The following is a 20,015-nucleotide window of genomic DNA, read 5'->3' on the forward strand; positions in this document are numbered from 1 at the left end:
TTAATTTAAATGTTAATTTTTTAATTTTAAAAGTTAAAAGTTATACATGTGTTCTTAGACTATTTGGAATTAAAGATATAGAGAAAGCCATAGAGAAAGACTCTATGGCACAGATAGCTACTGTTAGTTTATTTCCTGCCACAGGCTTCACTAATGTGATCTTACTCTAACATTGCCATATAGTATGGACTCCCAAAGAATGTCACAGTAGGGTTCCACATTGGCAGGTGTTCAGAAAGGCATAAATAAACAGAGGATTTGGGGAAGTTTTGCAACTGGGAATTCCTTACCTCTTTCCCGCGGAGTCCAGTTCCCAACAAGTAAACTTGGCTTTCCTCTTGATAGCGGATCTGGATGTTGTAAACTTTATCTTTGTACAATACCATGAGGACATATGGATTGGTTATTGTTTTTTTAGAGCTGTCTCTAACCAGGAAAGTGCCATCCTAAAAGAATAAATTCCTGTTATTATGTGAGCAGTAAATGTCCATACTTCTTTTTTTTTTTTTTTTTAACTATTTATTTTAAAGAGAGAGCACGAGGGCATGAGTAGGGAGAGGGGCAGAGAGAGGCAGAAAGAACCCTCAAGCCGACTCTCTGCTGAGCGGGGAGCCCAACTTAGGGCTTGATCCCAGGACTCTGACCTGAGCCGAAATCAAGAACCAGACATTTAACTGACTTAGCTACCCAGGTACCCCAGTAAAGCCTATACTTGTATTGCCTATAGGAGCAGTGGACAAGCCTCTAGAGATCTGGAAACTTAACCAGTTGACAAATCAGTGAACATTTAGTTCCCTGAACGGTTACAGTCCTAGGTGTCATGGATTTCTTGGTTGTCAAGAAGCAGCAAAGATTGTACCAGAAAAATTTCCAAATTTCAAAAAGAACATCTTTGAAGTCTTTTGATGAAAAAGAAATCCCTTTATTTGTAATAAAAGAAAATACTAAGTGGTTGAGTGGATAAACGGCCAGACAAAATAAGGACTCTTTTGTTTTAACTAAAAATCTGTCTTCCTACTACAGGGTGCTAATTCACTAACCTTTTCTTTCCATAGCCAAAGTGAGAAAAGACACAAATGCCTCTGAAATTCACCCATTTTAAAACCTCATGATCACATCATCTTCATCATTAAACATCTGACCATAAACAAATGTGGACCATCCTGTGTTCTTACCACTTTTTTCTTCTATATATTAAAATAGTGTTGTGATTTGTCCTGTACTTTCAAATGTCACTCCATAAATTATTGCTACATAATATTTATACTGTAAAGATCTAATATTAAAATAGGATTAATTAGTAAGGCAGCTTTAAACTACTGCCTCGTTTGTATGTTCAATCATGATGGCTTTAAAGAGCTATCAATCTACAAAAGTGGCTTTTGTATGTTCTTTTTATTTCGATTGAGTAAATTCCATTCAGAATCTCTTCTATTCAACAAATATACCTGTGGACCAGTGACTCACAGACTAGAATTTAGAATTTAGAGTTTTGAAAACTCCCAGAACCCACATAGAACACCCAACCAATGAAATCAGATATCTCTCTAGATGAAACCCAAGAATCAGAATTTTTAAAGCTCCCCAGGTGATTTAAATGTGCAGCTAAGATTGAGGATTATTCTTGTAGACTCAAAATGTGAGAGATGGAGAATCTTTGCTTTTCTTTCTCTCATGTATAGATTTAAGGTTAAGGTTTATCACCAGACCATAGGAGACCTGGTTAACCTAGAAATTTCTAGGGTAAAGGGCAAAAAGTTGCTGCTGCCTTTCTCCATATGGATGTCTTCACATCAGTGTGGATGGCAATTGTGTATTAAAGAATGAAGATGAAACCAGTAAGATGTTAGAAGTTTGGAAGAAAGGATCTCCTTTTGATAAGGTATGTTTCCTATGACAAGACAGACCTTTATCGTTAATAAAAATTTCCTCAGATTCTGCCAGTCGAATGATTGCCTTAATTTAGATTTTTCCCAGATTCTAGGACTCATTGCTATGGATGCTGGTAGGTCTAAAGTTGTCATTAATGGGTCCCCTTGGTATAACAGCATGAATATCACCTAGCAGAATTCCTAGCCTGTAATTGGTCCTCAATAAAAGCCAGTTCCCCTTTTCTCCTTCCATTAATATTTATAACTACTTAAAAATAAACTTTAGCACAGTACCTGGTTTATCTTTCTAAGAGCAGCTTCTGCCTCTGGTCGGGTAATGTAAGAAACATACCACTCTTCATTTAATGAATTCTGAAAATGTAAATTTTTTAAAACTGAATAAATTTTGCAGTTACATATGTAAGTGAAAAGAAAAGCCTCCAAGTAATCATTTTCATAAATCACCAACTCAATTCCATGAGCATTGAAACATTTGTTTTCTTAATTTGAATATGGAATCACTTATGTGGGGCTAAATAGAAGATACTTTGCATGAACCGCTCTTTATCATGACTTTGTTTGCAAAGGTAGTTGAGAATAAGCATTCTGTATATAATGGAAGCTTTAATCAGGAAAGATAGACGTAATAATTTCCTCAGTTTAGTATAATATACTTAATGAAAAATCTGGGTTAATGAGCAGTTAAGTGACTTATTCAAGGTCATAAGCTAGAAAACAAATGAAAAATAGGTTGTTGTTTTTTTTCTCGTTGTTAAATGCAAAGCACACATGTGCTATTAGAAGAGTCTGAAAAACACTAAGAAAAAAGAACATATTTTTCACCTGGATCCCTTCCCTTTAATTCACTTTAAAAAATTAAGGGTAATTTAAAATAATAATAAAATACAAAGGAGTATCAAATGGGAGGTTCTGGTTATTTGCTAGGAAAAAAAGAAAATAAAAACATATGCTTAATTACCTCTTCTTCGCCAGGAGCCAGTGATCGAGGTTTGTTTGGAACTGGCAAGGAGAAGTTTCTTCCTTCGACTCTAGGAGGTGGTCTGTGGTTAAGGCCTTCAAAAGTATAGCATTTTGAAAGTTAACTTGTTATAAGCTATTTTTCATTTCTCTTATCACACATTTCCCCCCTTAAATGTCCTTACAGTTGTTCCCAGCAATTAACATTTCTAGAAGCCATAGCTTCAAAATTAATGTTCACATGCTCAATACTACAAGGGTTGTTGACTGTTCAGGCATCATTCTGTAGCCATGTCTGTGAAAGTTTGAGGACAATTCCACAAATTTGAGTGATTTCTTAAATGTGTATGGCACATAATATAAAATAACTAGTCCATTAATGAAAAAGTCGCAGTCGTTTAAATGTGATTCTCAAAAAGAATATTCAAGAGACCGATTTTTCATAGGCTCCAGCACAACCAAAATGGATTCCCAACCACTGATATGGTGACAATGCAGTAATAAAGAGAATTAGGTCCTCATTTGTTTACATAAGAAGAATTGTAAATTATCCAAGACAAGGTGAAATTACCTTGAGGATATTGTTAGCTTCTAGAACTAGGGTTTGTGACCTACTATCCCTGATTGAATTTTCTAAAGGGGTAGAAGTGTTCAACTCTCACAGAAGACCCTCCCAACAACCTAATCCATCAGGAAGTCTGTGAGTTAGCTATAAATTACCCAGCGTTTGTGCCTCACCTTCCCTAACGTCTTATTGTCTTGTTTACAGTTCCCTGAAATTTTCTGAGTCTGAAAATATGTTTCCCAATCTCAGCAAAGGATTGATTGTGTTGATTTGTAATCGCCAAGGCTGTTTTCTATATGCCAGAATGGCTGTTAAGAACTGAAAAATTCTGTGAGCTGAACGGTCTCTGAATTATTCATGTGTCATTCACTCATTGTTCAACACATTTATTCGGCACTACTCTGCCCAGGCCTTAAGTGAGGCACCCCTGTACCCTACCTTTAATCCTCACAGCAACACCGCAAGATGTGTATTATTTTCTTTGGAGAATGAGGGAACAGAGGCTCCTAGAGCCTGAACAAATCATGTGCTCTTAGTGGCTGGGTCAGGACTTGAACCTGTGATTCCCAAACATTATTCTGCATAAGTAAGAATCCCTGGGGGAGGGGGGTTTGAATCACCCAATCTGCATTTAACAAGCACTCCAGGTGGTTTCCATAGCTGGGTTGTTCCTCCCTCAACAATATGCCCCAAGGGGCCAACTGCCGCCCCAGGCCACATAGCCAGAGTTACCTGGGAAGGACTGAGGTCTCCTGGGCCAAGCTAGCAGGGTTCTTCACCATGGTGTTCCCTGGTGATAAGCAGAACAGACTACCCTGACCTGCTCAGATGCCTTCTTAAGGCTCCTAAGGCCTAAACAGATTTTCCCTATCCCTACCTTTGCAGTCCAACATGGCAGGTACTTTATACTGTTTATTGAATGAAAGAAACCTAACTACATAGTTAGGTTAGTCAACAGCGTCACACGAGAATTTGCTAGAAATGCAGACTCTCACATCCTACCCCAGACCCACTGAATTAGAATTTTAACACATTCTGTATTTATAATAAAGTTTGAGAACACTCTCAGCAAATACTTGTCATGGACACCCAGAAAAGGAATTAAAAATGCAGGTCCTCATCCAGACTTACTGAATCAGAATCTTGGAGGGTTGGGTTCTCCTAATTTGTATTTTAAACATGTTCCTCAACTCACAACTCAAGAATAGGTTCATTATAGAAACCTAACATTACAGAGAACGCCAGGCACTATCCTGAGCTCCAAATACAAAGAGCAGGGAGGAAGAGCTCTCTGTGCGCAGATTAAGGCCAAGGCCACCTTTCTGAGGCCGTGTGTGTGTGTGTGTGTGTGTGTGTGTGTGTTTTATGTAGTAGCATCGTAGCATTCCAACAGCCCTACCACATGGCAAAAACTGCATTAAATAACTGAATGAGAAAACATATCTTTTGGCTTTTAGGAAATAACCAGACCTTTGCCAAAAGGCTTTGGGATGGTTAGGAATCCAGTCATCGAGGCATATTGCCTGGAGTGGTCATTAGAGCCCAGAGTACAAACCTTGAGAGAAGTATGGTGGCAGGGAGGCACTCTGCGGGAAACCACTATTACTGCGGAGACAGAAAAAGAACAGATTTACGCTGGGTTGGGCTGAAGAGGCCGATGGGGAAGCTGGGCTAGGGAAACCCACTGAAAATACTGTTTCGTTTGTGACTACTACCACCCCTCCCTGAAGCCTTGGCGCTGAGCAAAGAGGAGGGGCTGACAGGGCCCATCCCACTCCTGCCCAAGGTCAGTGGGATGCTAGTCAGTAGGATGCTAGTCAGCCCCAATGCTAATAGACTCTGATAGCCGAAACAATAAAAATCTATAAAAGGCATTGGAAGATTATTTTTAAGAGCTGGCTGCAATTTAAGGCCTTTTTGTTTGGGGAATAGCCGACGTTCTCTGGGGAGAGGACATTTCTTTCGGTTAAGAGCACATGTGAAGCGGCATGTCGTTTGGGAACAGGGAATCTTGGGGCCTGATGGTCCACAGAGGGGGAGGTGGCTGGATGAAAAACCCAGAGAGGGCCAGGTGGCCCGGACAGACAAAAACAGTATCTTCAGGGATGCGGGTGGGAGGAGGCGTTGCTTGCTCCGCGCTGAGCAGCCATTCCCCCACCCACTAGCCCAACTGATGTGGGAAACAGAGGCAGAAGAAAAATTATTAAATTTCCTTACCCACTGACAAGCCCTTGAAACAGGCAGAATGACATTCCTCTAGGAAATTACCCCCACTGCAAGGCTTTATTAAGGGCAAAGGGCAATCCTAGCCTGACCGACCCCTACCCCCAACCAGGATGCTATAAGTCTACTTTAACAATTCCTTTGGAAACTTCATCTCTAAACCCTCCAAGATATGTGTTGATAATCACTCCCAAGCATATGGCCCACTGATACACATCTAAAGGGTCTCACACAAAGGTTTTATTATCGATAATAAATAACGTTTTTCCCAACAATAGCTGGAAACCTTGCTTCCAAAATTCCTTAGAGACTTACGCCATCCCTAACCCCCTCCCAACTTACAAGTATATAATGGACCGTTCCTCACATCCTCCCCCCACAGCAGCTCTTTCTGCCCCTGGGTCCTGTCCCCATGCTTTAATAAACCATCATTCTGCACCAAAGATGTCTCAAGAATTCTTTCTTGGTCATCAGCTCCAGACCGCACCCCACCGAACCTCACTTACATTCTAAAACTTTGTCACAACCCTGTCAGTCTGCTCTGCTCCGCAATGGCACTGAGTGGTCTTCAGCACCGAGGAAGGACAGGGTTGGAGCCCAGGGAGGGATGCAGTAGAATAAGAAAATGGCAGAAGAAAAACAGTGAGAAGAGTGAGAAGAAACAGCAGAAAATCAAAGCAAGAGGCACACAGGGACAATGAAAAACTTTGAGACTCCTAGATATCCGGCTGGAGTAGCAAGGTCGTGCTAGTGGTTTTCTCCCATACCCAAGGTTGGGTATCTCCCTTTGCATAGTAGAGAATGAACATAAAGGCCTGGGGGCTCTGAGGACATGAGGGGCAGCTCCAGGGCTTATTTAGGAAGAAATGGCCTGTGTGTTTCTCCTGTTCTGCCTCTGCCTCCAGACAGCCTCTCTGTGGGCGCTGAGAAACGCTGTTGCTGTTGAGAAAGCGGGCTTACTAGGGACGGAACCTATGCAGTGTATTTGCAGCATCTGCTAGGTCCTCCCATCCTCGATCTGGATGAACTCCAAGTACTTAAATTAATTGGGTTTCTTGAGTGTAATTCACAAAGTGAAGGCATTCTCCATTACTGCTCCAGGATCCATTCTGTCTGGGGTACCATGGAGTAGTCAATTCTGTACCCTTCCAATCCCAAGCACAGGGACTCGAAGAGCAGCAGCAGATTAACACGTGTGGTTGTTTATGCCCAGCCTGATTTTGTTTCTGAAGACCCAAAATGTTCTGACCTGGCTACCACTGGCTCATTTCTTTCTTCCCCAAGCCACCCAACATGGGTTCTTATCAATGGACCTGGGTGTGATGTTAAGTTAGCACTGAAAGATAACGTTACCACAGACCTTTCAGAGAAAGCTCCAGGCATGTGAGGTGACGGGAGGGCGTGCTTGGGTGACGGCTTGGTGGATCTGGAAGGGAAAGTATTGGAGCTCATAGAAGGCATTGTGGGCTGAGGTAAAGGTCTTTGATGCACTGTGGGGGGAAAGGAAAAATAAAACAGATTGTCAGGATCCAAGTGTCACAGGAACCTTCCAGAACTGCTCCCCCATAAGTTAAAAACAGCTGGTCAAAAGATCAAATGTAATTATGAAGTGGTAGGCTGGAACCCCACCCCCAGGGTTTTTCTAGATGGTTTGCCACCTTAGCGTGGCCATTCCATATCATTCTCTATAATATACATTTATCTTATCTTTTTATTTTTGAAATGCTTTCTTGGCAGAAAATTGTCAGTTGGAAACCATATGAATTTCAGAAATGATTCACAAGTTTTGTTTTATGTAAGCCAAATTTTATGCTGTCTCATTTATCTACAGTTAGTGATCCTTTCCTGTATTAGAAGGCATAAATACTAGAAATTTTTCTATCAAACCACGTATGCAATTTTTAATTTTGCTGTACTGTTATTTGCACCATTAGTTATGAACATAACAGTTCTCTTTGGTAACCCAGATAAATAATGCAGTATATGAACTGATATATTTCTACTTAATACTGATTTAACAACTATAATTGATTCTTTTTTTTTTAAGATTTTATTTATTTATTTGAGATGGAGAGCAAGATCAGGGGCAGAGGGAGAGGGAGAAGCTCTGTGCCTGATCCCAGGACTCCACGATCATGACCTGAGCAGAAGGCAGATGCTCAACAAACTAAGCCACCCAGGCACCCCAGGGGTTTCCGTACTAAATAATTCTATGTGAAAGCCCGAGCAGAAAAATGAAGGAATGAGTTATAAGTTGTAAGAAAGCTTTTTCTGAACATACCATCATCTTCATCCTGGTAAGGGAAAGAAAAGAAAAGAAAAAAAGTTATTAGCCTATCATCAAAACATAATTCCTAAAAGAATTGCATTTCTTAATCATAGAAATGTCTCTCTTTAACAGTTGTGTGTCTCCATAATAAATACAAATGTGGAGAACAGTAGAGCTTGTTAAGAGGTTCACAATTTCTTAATACAAACAATCATTTAAGGACACTCCAATCTGAGACTCTCAGAAAAGATTCTGAGGTGCCCAAAAGGACCAAAAGACACAATAACAGTGGCAGTATCTACTATGTGCCCCAAAGATTTATACACAATGTCTTATCCCATTCTCCTAGCAACCCTTTAAAAATTTAACATCCTCGTTTTACAAACGGAAACGTGGTGCTCAGGAAGGAGTTCTAACTTGCCAAGGGTTACAGAAATGGATTAGGCCCCTAATTTGTCTGGCCCAAGGCTCAGCTCCTTTCTGCCATGCCCCTTAAAAGCAACTCCACCTTCCTTATGGACCACGTGGTTTACGAGGTGTCTACACTGCTTAGCATTTATCTCCAGCAACCTGTGAAATAGGCAAGGGAGGAGCTATTTGCTGTACTCCTTAGGTGAGAAATGATGTTCCAAGAGGAAAATGATTTTGCCACTGACCAGCAGGCCAAAACTGCCAACTTGGACATGTTTTGATAGGCCAACACACTAGCAAAGAAAGATCACCTTATTCAAAATATTGTTGCAAGGACTGTGTTGGTTATTACAAGTGCCTGGTATATGGGGAGTGCTCAGTGAAAGTCAGTTGTCATTAGTCCTACCATTGAGATAAGAAGAGTCATAGCCAGAATCATTCATCCCAGTTGGCCAATTGGGAGTCCCAGCAAAGTGCTGCGTAGATAAATGCACATGGGCTCACTGAAGCCCACAGTGAAATCCCTCTTCAACCGCATAGCAACCATGTTATGTTTCTTTCTACAGCTCTCGGATTCTCATGACATGAGCTTCAATCCTTCCATAAACTAGGAACCTCAAGAGTATAATGTTTCCCTCACTTTCCACCTTGTCTCCTCTTTGTCCCTGTGACTCTGCAGCCAAAATGCTATCCCTGCTGTCCCCATAGGGTGAACAGGAATTGTCACCCACCTACCTTTGCTGTGTACATTCCTGAGGCAGGAATGCGCCCGGGATTTTTTTTTTAGGATTACTCTATTCTGTGCCCTCCCCATCATTCAATGACTTCATAAACCTCACCTCTAAGAAGTCAACCCCGACCCCTCAAGCCCCATCAATTACTTTCTTGCCTCCACCTCTAGAGCTCATTTCATGATCATTTGCTGTTTACAATGTTGGGTGTGGGTCTGCCTGTCTTTCATATCCTAGCACTGTATTTGAACCATCACAGCATCTACCACAGAGCTACAAGACAGCAGGCACTTGTGGGCTAAGACCTTATACAGTGGTAGGGGTGTGATCACCTTCAGAGGGCTTATAGTGTAAAGGAAACCAGACCTGAATTCCTATCTGGCTAATGACTAGCTTTGCAACTTGTGATGAGTCTCTTACCCCTTTTGAGCTTTGATTTCCTCTTAGTAAAAGAAAAACAATGACTCTTCATAGGGTCATTAAATGCAAAACGTGTAAAGCTGGGGTGACCAACTACCGCAGTCCCAGTTTGCCTGAAACTGATGGGGATTCTGGGACATAAGATTTTCATTGCTAAAACTGACCTAAAACTTTCATTGCTGCTCCCCAGGCAAACAGCTCATCATCCAAAAGCCACTAGCTCACCGACATGCACACAGTAGGCATTCAATAACTGCTATTCCCCCTCTTATTCAGGTCATGAAGTTATTAAAAGGGAAAACAGAGGCCTTGTAAATTTTGTTTCCAGGCCTAGACACTTGGGCATCCCTCCCTCCTTTTATCCTTCCCTCCAGCTATGGTTACTTTACCCTGTGAATTACCAACTGGCGATGGGGCTGGGACTCATCCAGCCACCCTGGGAGCTCTCAGAGGGACCAGAGCTAAGCAATGCCTCACTGTGGACAGGAGGAAAGATGGAGGCCCCAACAGGTTCCAGTATTTAGAAGCCTACTCTGTGTCTTCCTTGGTCTGTACACTGGTCTTCAGTGAAGTCTGAGAAAGGCATGGCCCCAAGCTCCGCAGAGCCTGCACTAAATTTCCCTGTGCCAAGCTTTTACCAGATGGCATTTTGTACTTACGTTCTCTCTTCTGTCTTGTCCCCATCCATGCCTGAAATGAATTAGGGCAAAGAAAAAGACTTGAACATGAAGAGTTCGAACGAGCCAGCCTCCGAATGCAGATAGTTTCACTTACTCTAATAATGAGAAATCAAACCCACTGAGCTGTGTCAAAATGGGGGAGGAAAAAAAAAACAAAAAACAAAAAACATCCCAGCAGAAAAGCCAGGGAGCAGGAATGGAGGGAGGGTTTGGTGACTCAGTGTTCTGTCACCATTGAGAGCTGAGCTAGGCAAGCCCTTATTCTTTTAGCTACTGCAGCAAATAATTACATATATATAAAAAAGGTTTAGTCAGCAAACTAAGTCTTTAGTAGCTATTAAATTTCACTGAGTAGATGTTTCTCCAAGCAAATGAAAACATTTTAGGTAATATTCTCCTTTGCTGATGTCTTAAAACAGCCATCTTGGGGCTCACCCTTCGGGTGAAGGGAAAGAAGCTGGAAAATGCCACTGCTCTGGGACTTTTCCCAGCTGCACAATCTAGTCAGACAGATTTGGTGACAGCTGCCTTTGAGCTCTGGCAGGCAGCTGTGTGTCTGGGCCCATGTCAGGTTCTCCTTGGACAGGGGGACATCTGTTAGATGCTTCACCTGCCATCCTCCTATCATGTGTTTATTTAAGATAGAGATATTTTGTTCATTATGTATTTTTTACATTCATTTTGGTTATTAAGAAGATTCCATTAAAAAAATCCATTCAAATATTAACTTGATTACTGAGGGTTTTTTTCCGGTGCCTTCTAGCCATGGCCCTCGTTTAATCCAGAAGCCAGAGCTATGAAGCCTGATTACACTGACGAGAAAAAAACAGGAGCCTTGGTTATGCTCTTAGTGAGTAAGGAGTACAGTGGAGCCTGACCCCCAATACATGTATGTTTTTGGTACACGGAACCCAAAAGACTTCACAGTAAATATAAAAAATTAGAGCAGTCTTCAGTATTCTCCCATTATAAAATGTGACTGAACATTGAGGAAGATGCTTACAGTGACCTAAAAACCTCTCCCAATTATGTCCTCTCTGCTACATGTCTTGAAAAATGACATGCCAGTTACTGTTCCTATGTACTGAGATGAAAGGAAAAACACGAGCATGGGTTCGATGGGCTGAGGAGACGTTCTCCACAGACAGCAGCCATTCCCATCCTCCTGAGGAAGCATCACTCCACTCCTTCCTTTGCTAGATCACTATCCCCTTCAAAAGGACCCAGGACTTGACATCCAACCTGAGAAACCAGAATTCCTCAACCCCCAGGGGGGAAACCACCCACAATTTTCGGTTCCTTGTAGGCTGCTGCTGGGCAGATTGTTGGCGTGACCGCTCTAAATGAGGAACTCAGGCAACAGAAGACAGTTACCTGGGCACAGGTGGCTTCTTCCCTGGCAGGGGGCTACCCCTGTCATGCCTTTCGGTGGCTGGCGGTAAAGGAGGCTTCTGCATTTTGGGTAAATGCTCCCCGAGAGGCCTGCAGAGTTGAGAGAAAGGAGGGGTGAGAAACGTTACTGTGTCTCTGGGGCATGTACCATGTTCCCTCACACAAAGGCAACAGGGCACCTTACCTTCCGGCGGGGGCTGAGGGCTGTAAGACAGGAGGGAAGAGATGTGAGTGTCCTCAACACTTTTCAAAGAATAAAGACAAGACCCACAATAAAACAAAAATAAAAACAACCAAAACAAACCAGGGAAGCACTTACCTTGTCAGGAAATGGCGGCTTCTTTCCTGTAAAGGACAAACATCAGGCAGGCCTTGAATACTTGATTGGATAAGCAGGAGGTATTAAAGCCTAGTTTGACGAGCCCTTAAGTCCCAGGCCTGAGGGGGCTGAGGGTGTGAGCACTGGAGAATCATAGACTTCAGACCTGGGAGAGGCCCGCATAGAGCCCCTAATTTTACAGGTTCAGAGAAATTAAGTGACTAGCCCAAGGCCACACAGAATTGTGTACATACAATGTTCTGGATTCTGGGCTTCTTTTCAACCTTTGATTTCATGCAACTGATGATAAGAAGGATGAATGTCTCCTTGGGATTTTGTGCCTCTTTCATCGACTAAGAAGTCCTTTGTATAACCTAAGTTTCTTCCTCTATCTGAAATAAACCCATTTGCCCCGGAGGGGTTAATTTTACCCCAATCCCGTGGTACATTGGACATTACATAAAGTATTACACTTACTTTCTGGAAAAACTTTTAATTTGGGAAGAGCATTTTGGGAGATCCTCCTCCCAAAGACAAGCCATTTTGTCTTAATTTTGGTTGGGTTTGGTTTCTTGCATGCTTTTACTTTTTTCTTGGAACAGACGACATGCAGGCTCCCTAAAGAAATGCTAGGTGTACCTGAGAACTCTGCATTGCCAAATTGGTCAAAGCCATTTTTTAAAAAGATATTTATTTATTTGACAGAGAGAGAGAGAGATCACAAGTAGGCAGAGAGGCAATCAGAGAGAGAGGGGAAGCAGGCTTCCCGCCGAGCAGAGAGCCCGATGCGGGGCTCCATCCCAGGACCCCAAGATCACGACCTGAGCCGAAGGCAGAGGCCCAACCCCCTGAGCCACCCAGGCGCCCCAAAGCAATTTATTTTTTATTCTGTCCAAAGTCCCTTCGCATAGATATGCCCTGTTTCCAGTACAATAAAAAGTACCACTTAACTGCATTTAACCAGCTCTTCGAGCAAGTCATTTAAGGTCTTTGAGTCTCAATTTGCTTACCTGTAAAATGAGGATTAGAGCCTAAAAAGGCATAGGTTTGCTGTAAGGATTTGGTGACAATTTATATGCAGGGTCAGGCACACGATCCACGGGTGCTGACAACTGCTAGATACTTCCTCTTTCCCTCCCTCTCTCCCATACTTCTGTGCGGTTAATACCCCAAGGTGAATGATGGGATTTTCACAGTAGGATGTACAGCCCAGGCTCCTGGCAGGTCCTAAGAATCCGTCCTACTGTGAAGAGCTCACTGCCCAGTGGGAGACAGTTTTGTTGGTCTAAGAAATGTTTATTATTCATAACACTCTGGCTTAGGATGGAAACCCTACTTTATTGGGTTACACAGAAAATTTAGATTTATATTCTTAGGCTTAAGTCGATTTTCTTTCTTCTTTTTTTTTTAATCTTCTGATGTATGCATATTCTCTTGGCACGGTCTCTGTTAGGAGCCCTGTTAAGAGCCACTCTCAAAACATCATGGACAAGGAAGCAATCAAGAGTATGTATTGTCAAGAAAGGGTCTCTTTAAAAACAGTTCTTTGGGGAGCCTTGGTGTCTCAGGTCATGATCCCGGGGTCCTGGGATGGAGCCCCGCATCGCATCATTGGGCTCCCTCCTCTGTGGGGAGTCTGCTTCTCCCTCTGCCCCTCCCCCTGCTCTTTCTCCCTCTCTCACTCTCTCTCTCTCTCTCTCTGTCTCAGTAAATAAATAAAATCTTTAAAAAATTAAAAAAACAAACAAATCATTTTTTATAAAAAAAAGAATCTTTTAAGAGGAAACTTGTTCAAGAAGTGACTCTGAAGGATTTGATGTCTGCTTCTGATAGTAAGCGGGTCTGGGATCTGAACTCGAATCTCCCTGTCTCCATTGTCACATAATTTGAACAGCCTTCTGCAGCAGACCATTCTGAATTCAAAAACAGCTGACAGAGCTTTGCCTGAGTCATCAGAGCTGTGGTCCAGTTGGGGAAACCACAGCAAGCAAAAGAACTGAGGTTCATTTGCACACAGAGAGGAACCTGAGGCCACCCGAGACTACTGCCTTGCTCAGAGTGCCGGTCAGGAAGGCTAGGTGTGGCCGAGATTCGGGGCCCCTTCTCCTACAAGGCTCCTAGCCCCCTCCCCAGAACTTCCTACCCCAGAGCAAGGAAGATCCAGGGTCTCCGACTATAACACGATGTCACTGGAAAAAGAACACCCACTTTGAAGTCAGAAAGACCTGGGTTCAAATCCAACAGTGAGTTATGCAAATGTGGGAGAGTTCTTCAACTTCTGTCAACTTCAGCTTCATGGTCTGCAAAACGGGAGGAATAATTCACTCCCTTCATTGGATCGTTGTGAGGATAATGTAGGTAAATTATTTTTGGTAGGTAAAGTACTCAATTGAGTACTTTTTATTATTTATTTTATTTTTTTTTTTTATTTTATTTTTTATTTTTATTTTATTTTTATTTATTTTATTTTTATTGAGGTAAGGTGCTCAATAAACGGTTGCTAAGTTTTAGAATTGAATTGGAAATAGCTCTATAGACAGGTGGCCACACTCTAAGAACACTCTGGGCTGATTCTGGGGGGAAGAGACTATAGGATACCCACAGTTTGATCAACTGCTCATGACAACAATAAACAACCCTGACATTTGAATAGCACCTTGGAGTTTTATCAGGCATCTTCTCCCTACAGAACTGCTGCCTTACAAATAAGGAAACGACTCTGAACACATGCGGTCCCTGCGGTCAGTAAGCCGGTCAGTAGCAGCCACGACGGCTGACAACAGCTCTCCCAGACCTCTGGTCTCCGCCCAGCCTCCCGGAGGACAATGAGATGTGGGTACACCCGGCCCCCATGAAGAGGCAGCCCCAGCACAGGGCTGACAGCTGGAGTTCTGCAGTCCATCTGATCTCAGGTTGAGTCTCTACCCCCATCACTGGGTAGCTGAGTCATCTGGGAAAGTTATCTCTTTGGGCCTCAGTTGCCTCGTCTCTGAAATGAGGATGATGCCAATAGTCCTACATTGTGGTGGTACATGTGACATTCATGCGGTAAGCACTCTATAAATGTTGGCCGCTGTCACTATGCATCAAATAGATACCAACCGAGTGTGAAGGGCTCCCTGTCAAATGGGGCTAATGAACGATCCAGGGGAGGTTTTGTGCTTCTGTCTATGGAAGGAGCAGGAACTGGAAGGGAAAAAGACGGAAGTCAATTTCAAGAATAAAGCATTGGCTGGGGCTGAGGGGACAGGTGTGCTGGAGGGCAAGGGAGGGCAGTCCCCATACTTACGTTTTGCTGTCTTATGGTTTCTACTTCTGCTAGGCTCTTCGTGGTGTGGTTGGGGTGGGGGGAGTGGCTGTTCAAAAAAGATCCACGTTAGGCAGCATCTCATTAGGATACATCCACAAGTCCTATGGCTTTAATGCCCCCAATCTGTCTGACTCTGTTCACTTTCCTGTCATTTCTCTCCTGGACAATAACCTCTTACCTGAGTTCCCCCATCCCACACCCTTCCATCCAGGGTATTATCTGCATGGCAGGGAAATGAGCATGTCAGTCCCCTGCCAAGCCCTCGAGTGGCCTCTACCACATAGGAACACAGTCAAAACTCGTCATGTGTCCACCGTTCCAACTTCTTAGACTCCTCTCTCCAGTGCCTACTGGGCTCCCACTCCAAATGTTTTCTTACAGTTCCTGCAAGATCTCAAGCTCATGCCCTACTTCTCATCTCAGTGATTGTGTTTCCCTCTGCCTAGAATGTTCCTTCCCCAGCTCCTGTCACAACTGGCCCATTCTGTTCAGCTCAATGTCACCTTCCCACCCATTATCGTGTTACTGGGTTTTCTGTCTCCCTAACCACACATAACTGCTCAAATTGTCTTTTGCATACATCTACTTACTTGTTTAGTATCTGTCTCCCCCTGACCAAAATTGAAGTGTTATAAAAGCAGGGATCTTATTTGTCTTGTCCGTGCTCTAGTCCCAGCAGCTAGAACACTGCTTGGCACACAGTAGTGGCTAATAGCAATCTGTTGACGGAATGAGTGAATTCTGCATCCCAGTAATGGAGGTGGAGGCCTTCAGTTTTCAAAGCAAAATGCTTTGTAGATCAATTCGGCTCCCTGAGCCCCTTTGCAAGAAAACTGCACAAGCAGGAAAAAGCCATATATGCTTAGATGAAAGGTCCTAACTGTGGTGTGGTCTGCATTTTGAGATTTGGGGGAAAGCAACGTTCCTTCCAGCCCTGACATTTTGGCAATTGCCACCGCTGTTAAAGTGCTAGGATCCCTTACGAAGAAAACACATTTCCAGCTATTAACATATTAGCCTGAATTTCTCGGGGTCTCTCTGGGCACTTAACTGGACTCACAGGACCTGAAGCTGTAAGCTTGAAGAAAGAGGAGAGGCAGTTTGCTGCCTGTCTCTCTCCCGCTGGGTTCCCCGCATTGTAAGCCTCCGGGGCGCAAGCCACCGCTCGCGGGATTTCCGCTTCTGGCCCGCAGGTGGCGCACGTCTTACAGGCTAGAGAAGGTGCTAGGGACCCACGCGACAGGGATGGGGGCGACTTACTGACCTTGGTCCCTTGAGTTTATTTCACAGTTTTTATTAATTTCAAAGCTGGGAAATAATAGCAATACTTCATTATTGAAGTAGTTTACATTGCTTTGGGTAAAAAGAAAATGCCGGTGATAGGCCCTACGACCTAAGTAAAAATCACTAGCATGTCACCCCCAAACCCCACCCCCTACCACTGCAAGTGCCTGGGCTTGCATGTTTCCAGCCTATATACAATCTTTTCTTACTAGTCAGCATTAGATAAATATATGTAGAGTCTTCTCTCTGGCAAAGGAGGGATCAAAGTGGACATAGCACCAAGGAAGAAAGCAAGGAGGCCTACCGGGTGACTCCGGCCTGCGGGCGGAGGAGGGAGCCCAGCCATTGGTCTCTGCGGGGGCACGGGCGGCTGCTGCGAGGCTTTGCTGGAGGGGGGTCGGTCTGCGGAAGGGCAAGAGCAGCAGGGTAGTGAAATGAAAGCAGAAATCCCACACCAAAGCAGGGTGTGTTGTCCAGGACGGGCAGACCCCTACCGGGTTCTAAGCATCAGTGCGCTGGGGGAGGGGGCATCCCATCCCACAAACCCTCACCAGAGCCAAGGCCAGACTGGGTCTCACAGACTCTCTCTCTCTCTCTCTCTCTCTCACACACACACACACACACACACACACACACACACGGGCCCGGGTTAACTAGGCCTTCATGGCTCAGGTCATGGGTCCCCTTCTTTCCCCTCACAAATGCTCTGGGCTGACCTCTCCTTCCCACTTCCTCTTTCTGTTGTCTCTTCCCTTAAGCGGGAGGGCTGGTAACCAACTCCTGCTGCCGAATCACAGATTTTTTTCAATTTTTTTTTTTTTTTGGTAAGACTTTATTTTTAAGTAATCTGTACCCCTACCCTGGGGCTCAAATTTATAACCCCGGGATCAAGAATCACAGGCTCTGCTGACTGAGCCAGCCAGGAGGCTCGGATTCACAGATCTTAACTGGTTTCTTGGACTTGCTTTGGACAGGGACTCACAGTGTTCTGATCCCACTGAAGGATTCCCCAGGCCAAGTTGATAAGCTAGCAATGTCCCATCCCTGTGACGGGGAGAAAGGCAGGCCAGGACTGTCACTGAAGACGTCTTTACATTCTGTGCCCCAGATGCCTCTGTTGCCTCACCCTAGTCCCAGCCTTGAAGAGGGATTGCTCTTCCACAGCAAGTGGGGCTCAGAACTTGGGCAAGCCCGGTCTAATCTGATGCTACTCCACCCACACAGGCCAGTTCTCAGCTTGCCTGACATGCTATGCTCGTTCGAGCCTCAGAGCCTTTGCATGGCCATTCGTACTGTGGAAAATAGCCACCCTCACTTCCCATATCTCCACCCCCACTCCATAGCCAACTCCCAGCCATCTGTGAAGTTGAAACTTAAATCTCATGTCTTAAGGGAAGCAAGGCCAGATCAGGCGTATGTCTCAGCTTTATCACCCGCACTTGTCTTCTATAGATCATGGTTTAAATCATTTGTGTTGATTGCATCTGATGTTACCCCACCCACTAGACTGTGAAATCTTTGCGGTGAGGACTGTCTCTATTCTGTGTCTCCATAACTGGCACATACGAGGCACTCAATGACTTAACTATCCATGTCTTCTCTGGGCATCCAGAGAATGTGTATGAAACAGGCTTGATTCTTCTTCCCTGTGTCACAGTGTGCTTAAAAACACAGAACGAAATGCTGACACAGTGTTTGTGAAACAGCTTTTACATGGCAAAAGCGTCGTACAGCAGAAGGGAAGAGGGGTATCCATCGGTTCAGAGTCTAGATCATCAACTTTCTGTGACACTCTGCTGGGCAAGTGTGCAGAAGCCCCCTTTCTGCCATCACCAGTCCTAGCCTGTAAGACCCACGAGGCAAGGCCCATGTCTTCCTTCCTAATAATTTCACATTTCGCCATTTAGGAAGCTGCCTGGCTCGCAAGAGGAGGCCAGTCATCGTTGCTGAATGGATAAATGAAGAAGGGGAAAACAGCCTGGTAGGAACAGACTGACAATAAAAAGCTTAAATACTGTTTCCATTTTCTTAAGGGATGGTCAAAGCCCCTTCGCACTGTTACATTGACTGTAGCCATAGTCGTTTGTGAGTGGAAATGCCATGGAACTACTACAAGTTGGCCGAAAGACTGGGAGGAATAGGAAGCTACTCTCGAGTCCCTAAGCCCTGCACAAAGTGAGTTCTTGCCGGAAAATACCCGGAAATGGCAGCTCAGCGTCGGTATCAGCGACCACAGGCCGTGATTTGTCAGCAACGGTTCTCATCCTCCCAGCAAACCTCTGTGGGCTATGTTTTATTATCCTATTTTACAGATGAGGAAACTGAGGCCCAGAGAGGGGGAGTCACCTGCCCAAAGCCACAGAGCCAGGAGGCAGCTGAGCCAGTGTCCGCGGACCCCTTTGCACCGCGTGGGCGCGGGCCTCATGCGGGTCTGCTCGGCGGGCGCGGGCAGCCGGGGCCTTACCGATGTAGGTGGAGTTAGAGCTGGGGAAAGGCTTGGCAGGCAGGATAGAGTTCTGCAGGGCCTCCTCGTCGTTGGAGGGCGGCGGCTCGTAATCCGCGTCATCTTCCGCGGGCGCCTCTTCCTCCTCGTTGGGGGACTCGTAGTCGTCGTTGTCATCCTCATTCTGGTCGTCCGTGGGGCTCTCATAGTCATCTTCTTCCTGCCAACACAGTGACGGGGACAGACTGGTTTGTGGAGGCCCCGTGGCACCCAGGTGCCTGCCCTCAGCGATTCTCTCTCTGCCAAGCCTCGTGACCGTCCTGGCGTGGGAGGCAGCAGCAGTCAGAGGGTCACTCCCATTTCACAGATGAGGACACTGAGGTTGGGGAGTGCAAGATCCCAGAGCCCGTGAGTGGTGGACTTGGAACCTCCATCAAGGCCTTTAGGCCAAGAGGCCAGTACATTTTCCTCTACACTTTTTAGGCACAAGAGAGAATAGTGGAAGAGATGAGGAGGGCATGGGAACAGTGGGGTGGGAGAGCCAGCTCTGTGTCAAGGAAACATGTTTCTTATTCCGGGCATCGCCAAGAGGGAGGCTAAACGCCTGAAGCATTTGCGATCCTGCTAGTTAATTGTTCTCTTCTTGGCGTGCCGGTGCTCGAAACCTTCTTCTCATTACAACCCAGTGAGTGTGGAAGGCCATGCTAATGGGGAAACCAGATAACCAAAGCCTGCTCATTAGAAGGCAGATTAAATTGTGTCTGAGAGGGGAGAGTCAAGGCTGTGCGATTCTTTTTGCTGAGAGCGGAGTGTGGAGAAACAGCAGCTTATTATTCACGACGTCTGACACTGAGTTTAAAGCTGCTTTTTTGAGAAGAGACTCTCTTTCTAAATTTTAAACATTGTGTTGTGTTTTGTGTGTGCTCCTTTGTAGGTCTCGGGGAAAGCGAGCCCTGGGGACTGAGCAAATGCCTTTGAGGCTGCTCGTGAAAGTGGACAGTCATAGTAATGGTTTCCCAGGCAGAGTGGCACCATCAGCCGCAGCAGGGGACGAGCGCCTGAGCTCTCTCGTGCCGAAGTTCAGTGGGTAATAGGGGAGCCCAGGGCAGTTCTCTAAAG

The 20,015-nt window shown here is 44.7% G+C and overlaps 1 protein-coding gene across 1 annotated transcript in view; it reads right to left on the bottom strand.

The window, feature by feature from the left end:
* The window catches only part of LCP2 (lymphocyte cytosolic protein 2), a 43,624-nt gene that overhangs the window by 2,062 nt on the left and 21,547 nt on the right, over positions 1-20,015 (bottom strand). Inside the window, exons 7-20 of the mRNA XM_032851779.1 lie at positions 18,918-19,116; positions 16,758-16,855; positions 15,149-15,215; positions 14,962-15,045; positions 11,860-11,885; positions 11,725-11,744; positions 11,523-11,630; positions 10,128-10,158; positions 7,919-7,931; positions 6,998-7,127; positions 4,970-5,019; positions 2,851-2,945; positions 2,166-2,243; positions 291-446 (exon numbers count right to left, since the gene is read on the bottom strand). Coding sequence (XP_032707670.1) covers positions 291-446; positions 2,166-2,243; positions 2,851-2,945; positions 4,970-5,019; positions 6,998-7,127; positions 7,919-7,931; positions 10,128-10,158; positions 11,523-11,630; positions 11,725-11,744; positions 11,860-11,885; positions 14,962-15,045; positions 15,149-15,215; positions 16,758-16,855; positions 18,918-19,116 — 1,155 coding nt within the window. The remainder of the gene's footprint in view (positions 1-290; positions 447-2,165; positions 2,244-2,850; positions 2,946-4,969; positions 5,020-6,997; positions 7,128-7,918; positions 7,932-10,127; positions 10,159-11,522; positions 11,631-11,724; positions 11,745-11,859; positions 11,886-14,961; positions 15,046-15,148; positions 15,216-16,757; positions 16,856-18,917; positions 19,117-20,015) is intronic.

This window comes from Lontra canadensis, unplaced genomic scaffold, assembly GCF_010015895.1.
Source record: "Lontra canadensis isolate GAN:19392208 unplaced genomic scaffold, GSC_riverotter_1.0 scaffold5, whole genome shotgun sequence".
Classification (NCBI taxonomy): Eukaryota; Metazoa; Chordata; class Mammalia; order Carnivora; family Mustelidae; genus Lontra; species Lontra canadensis.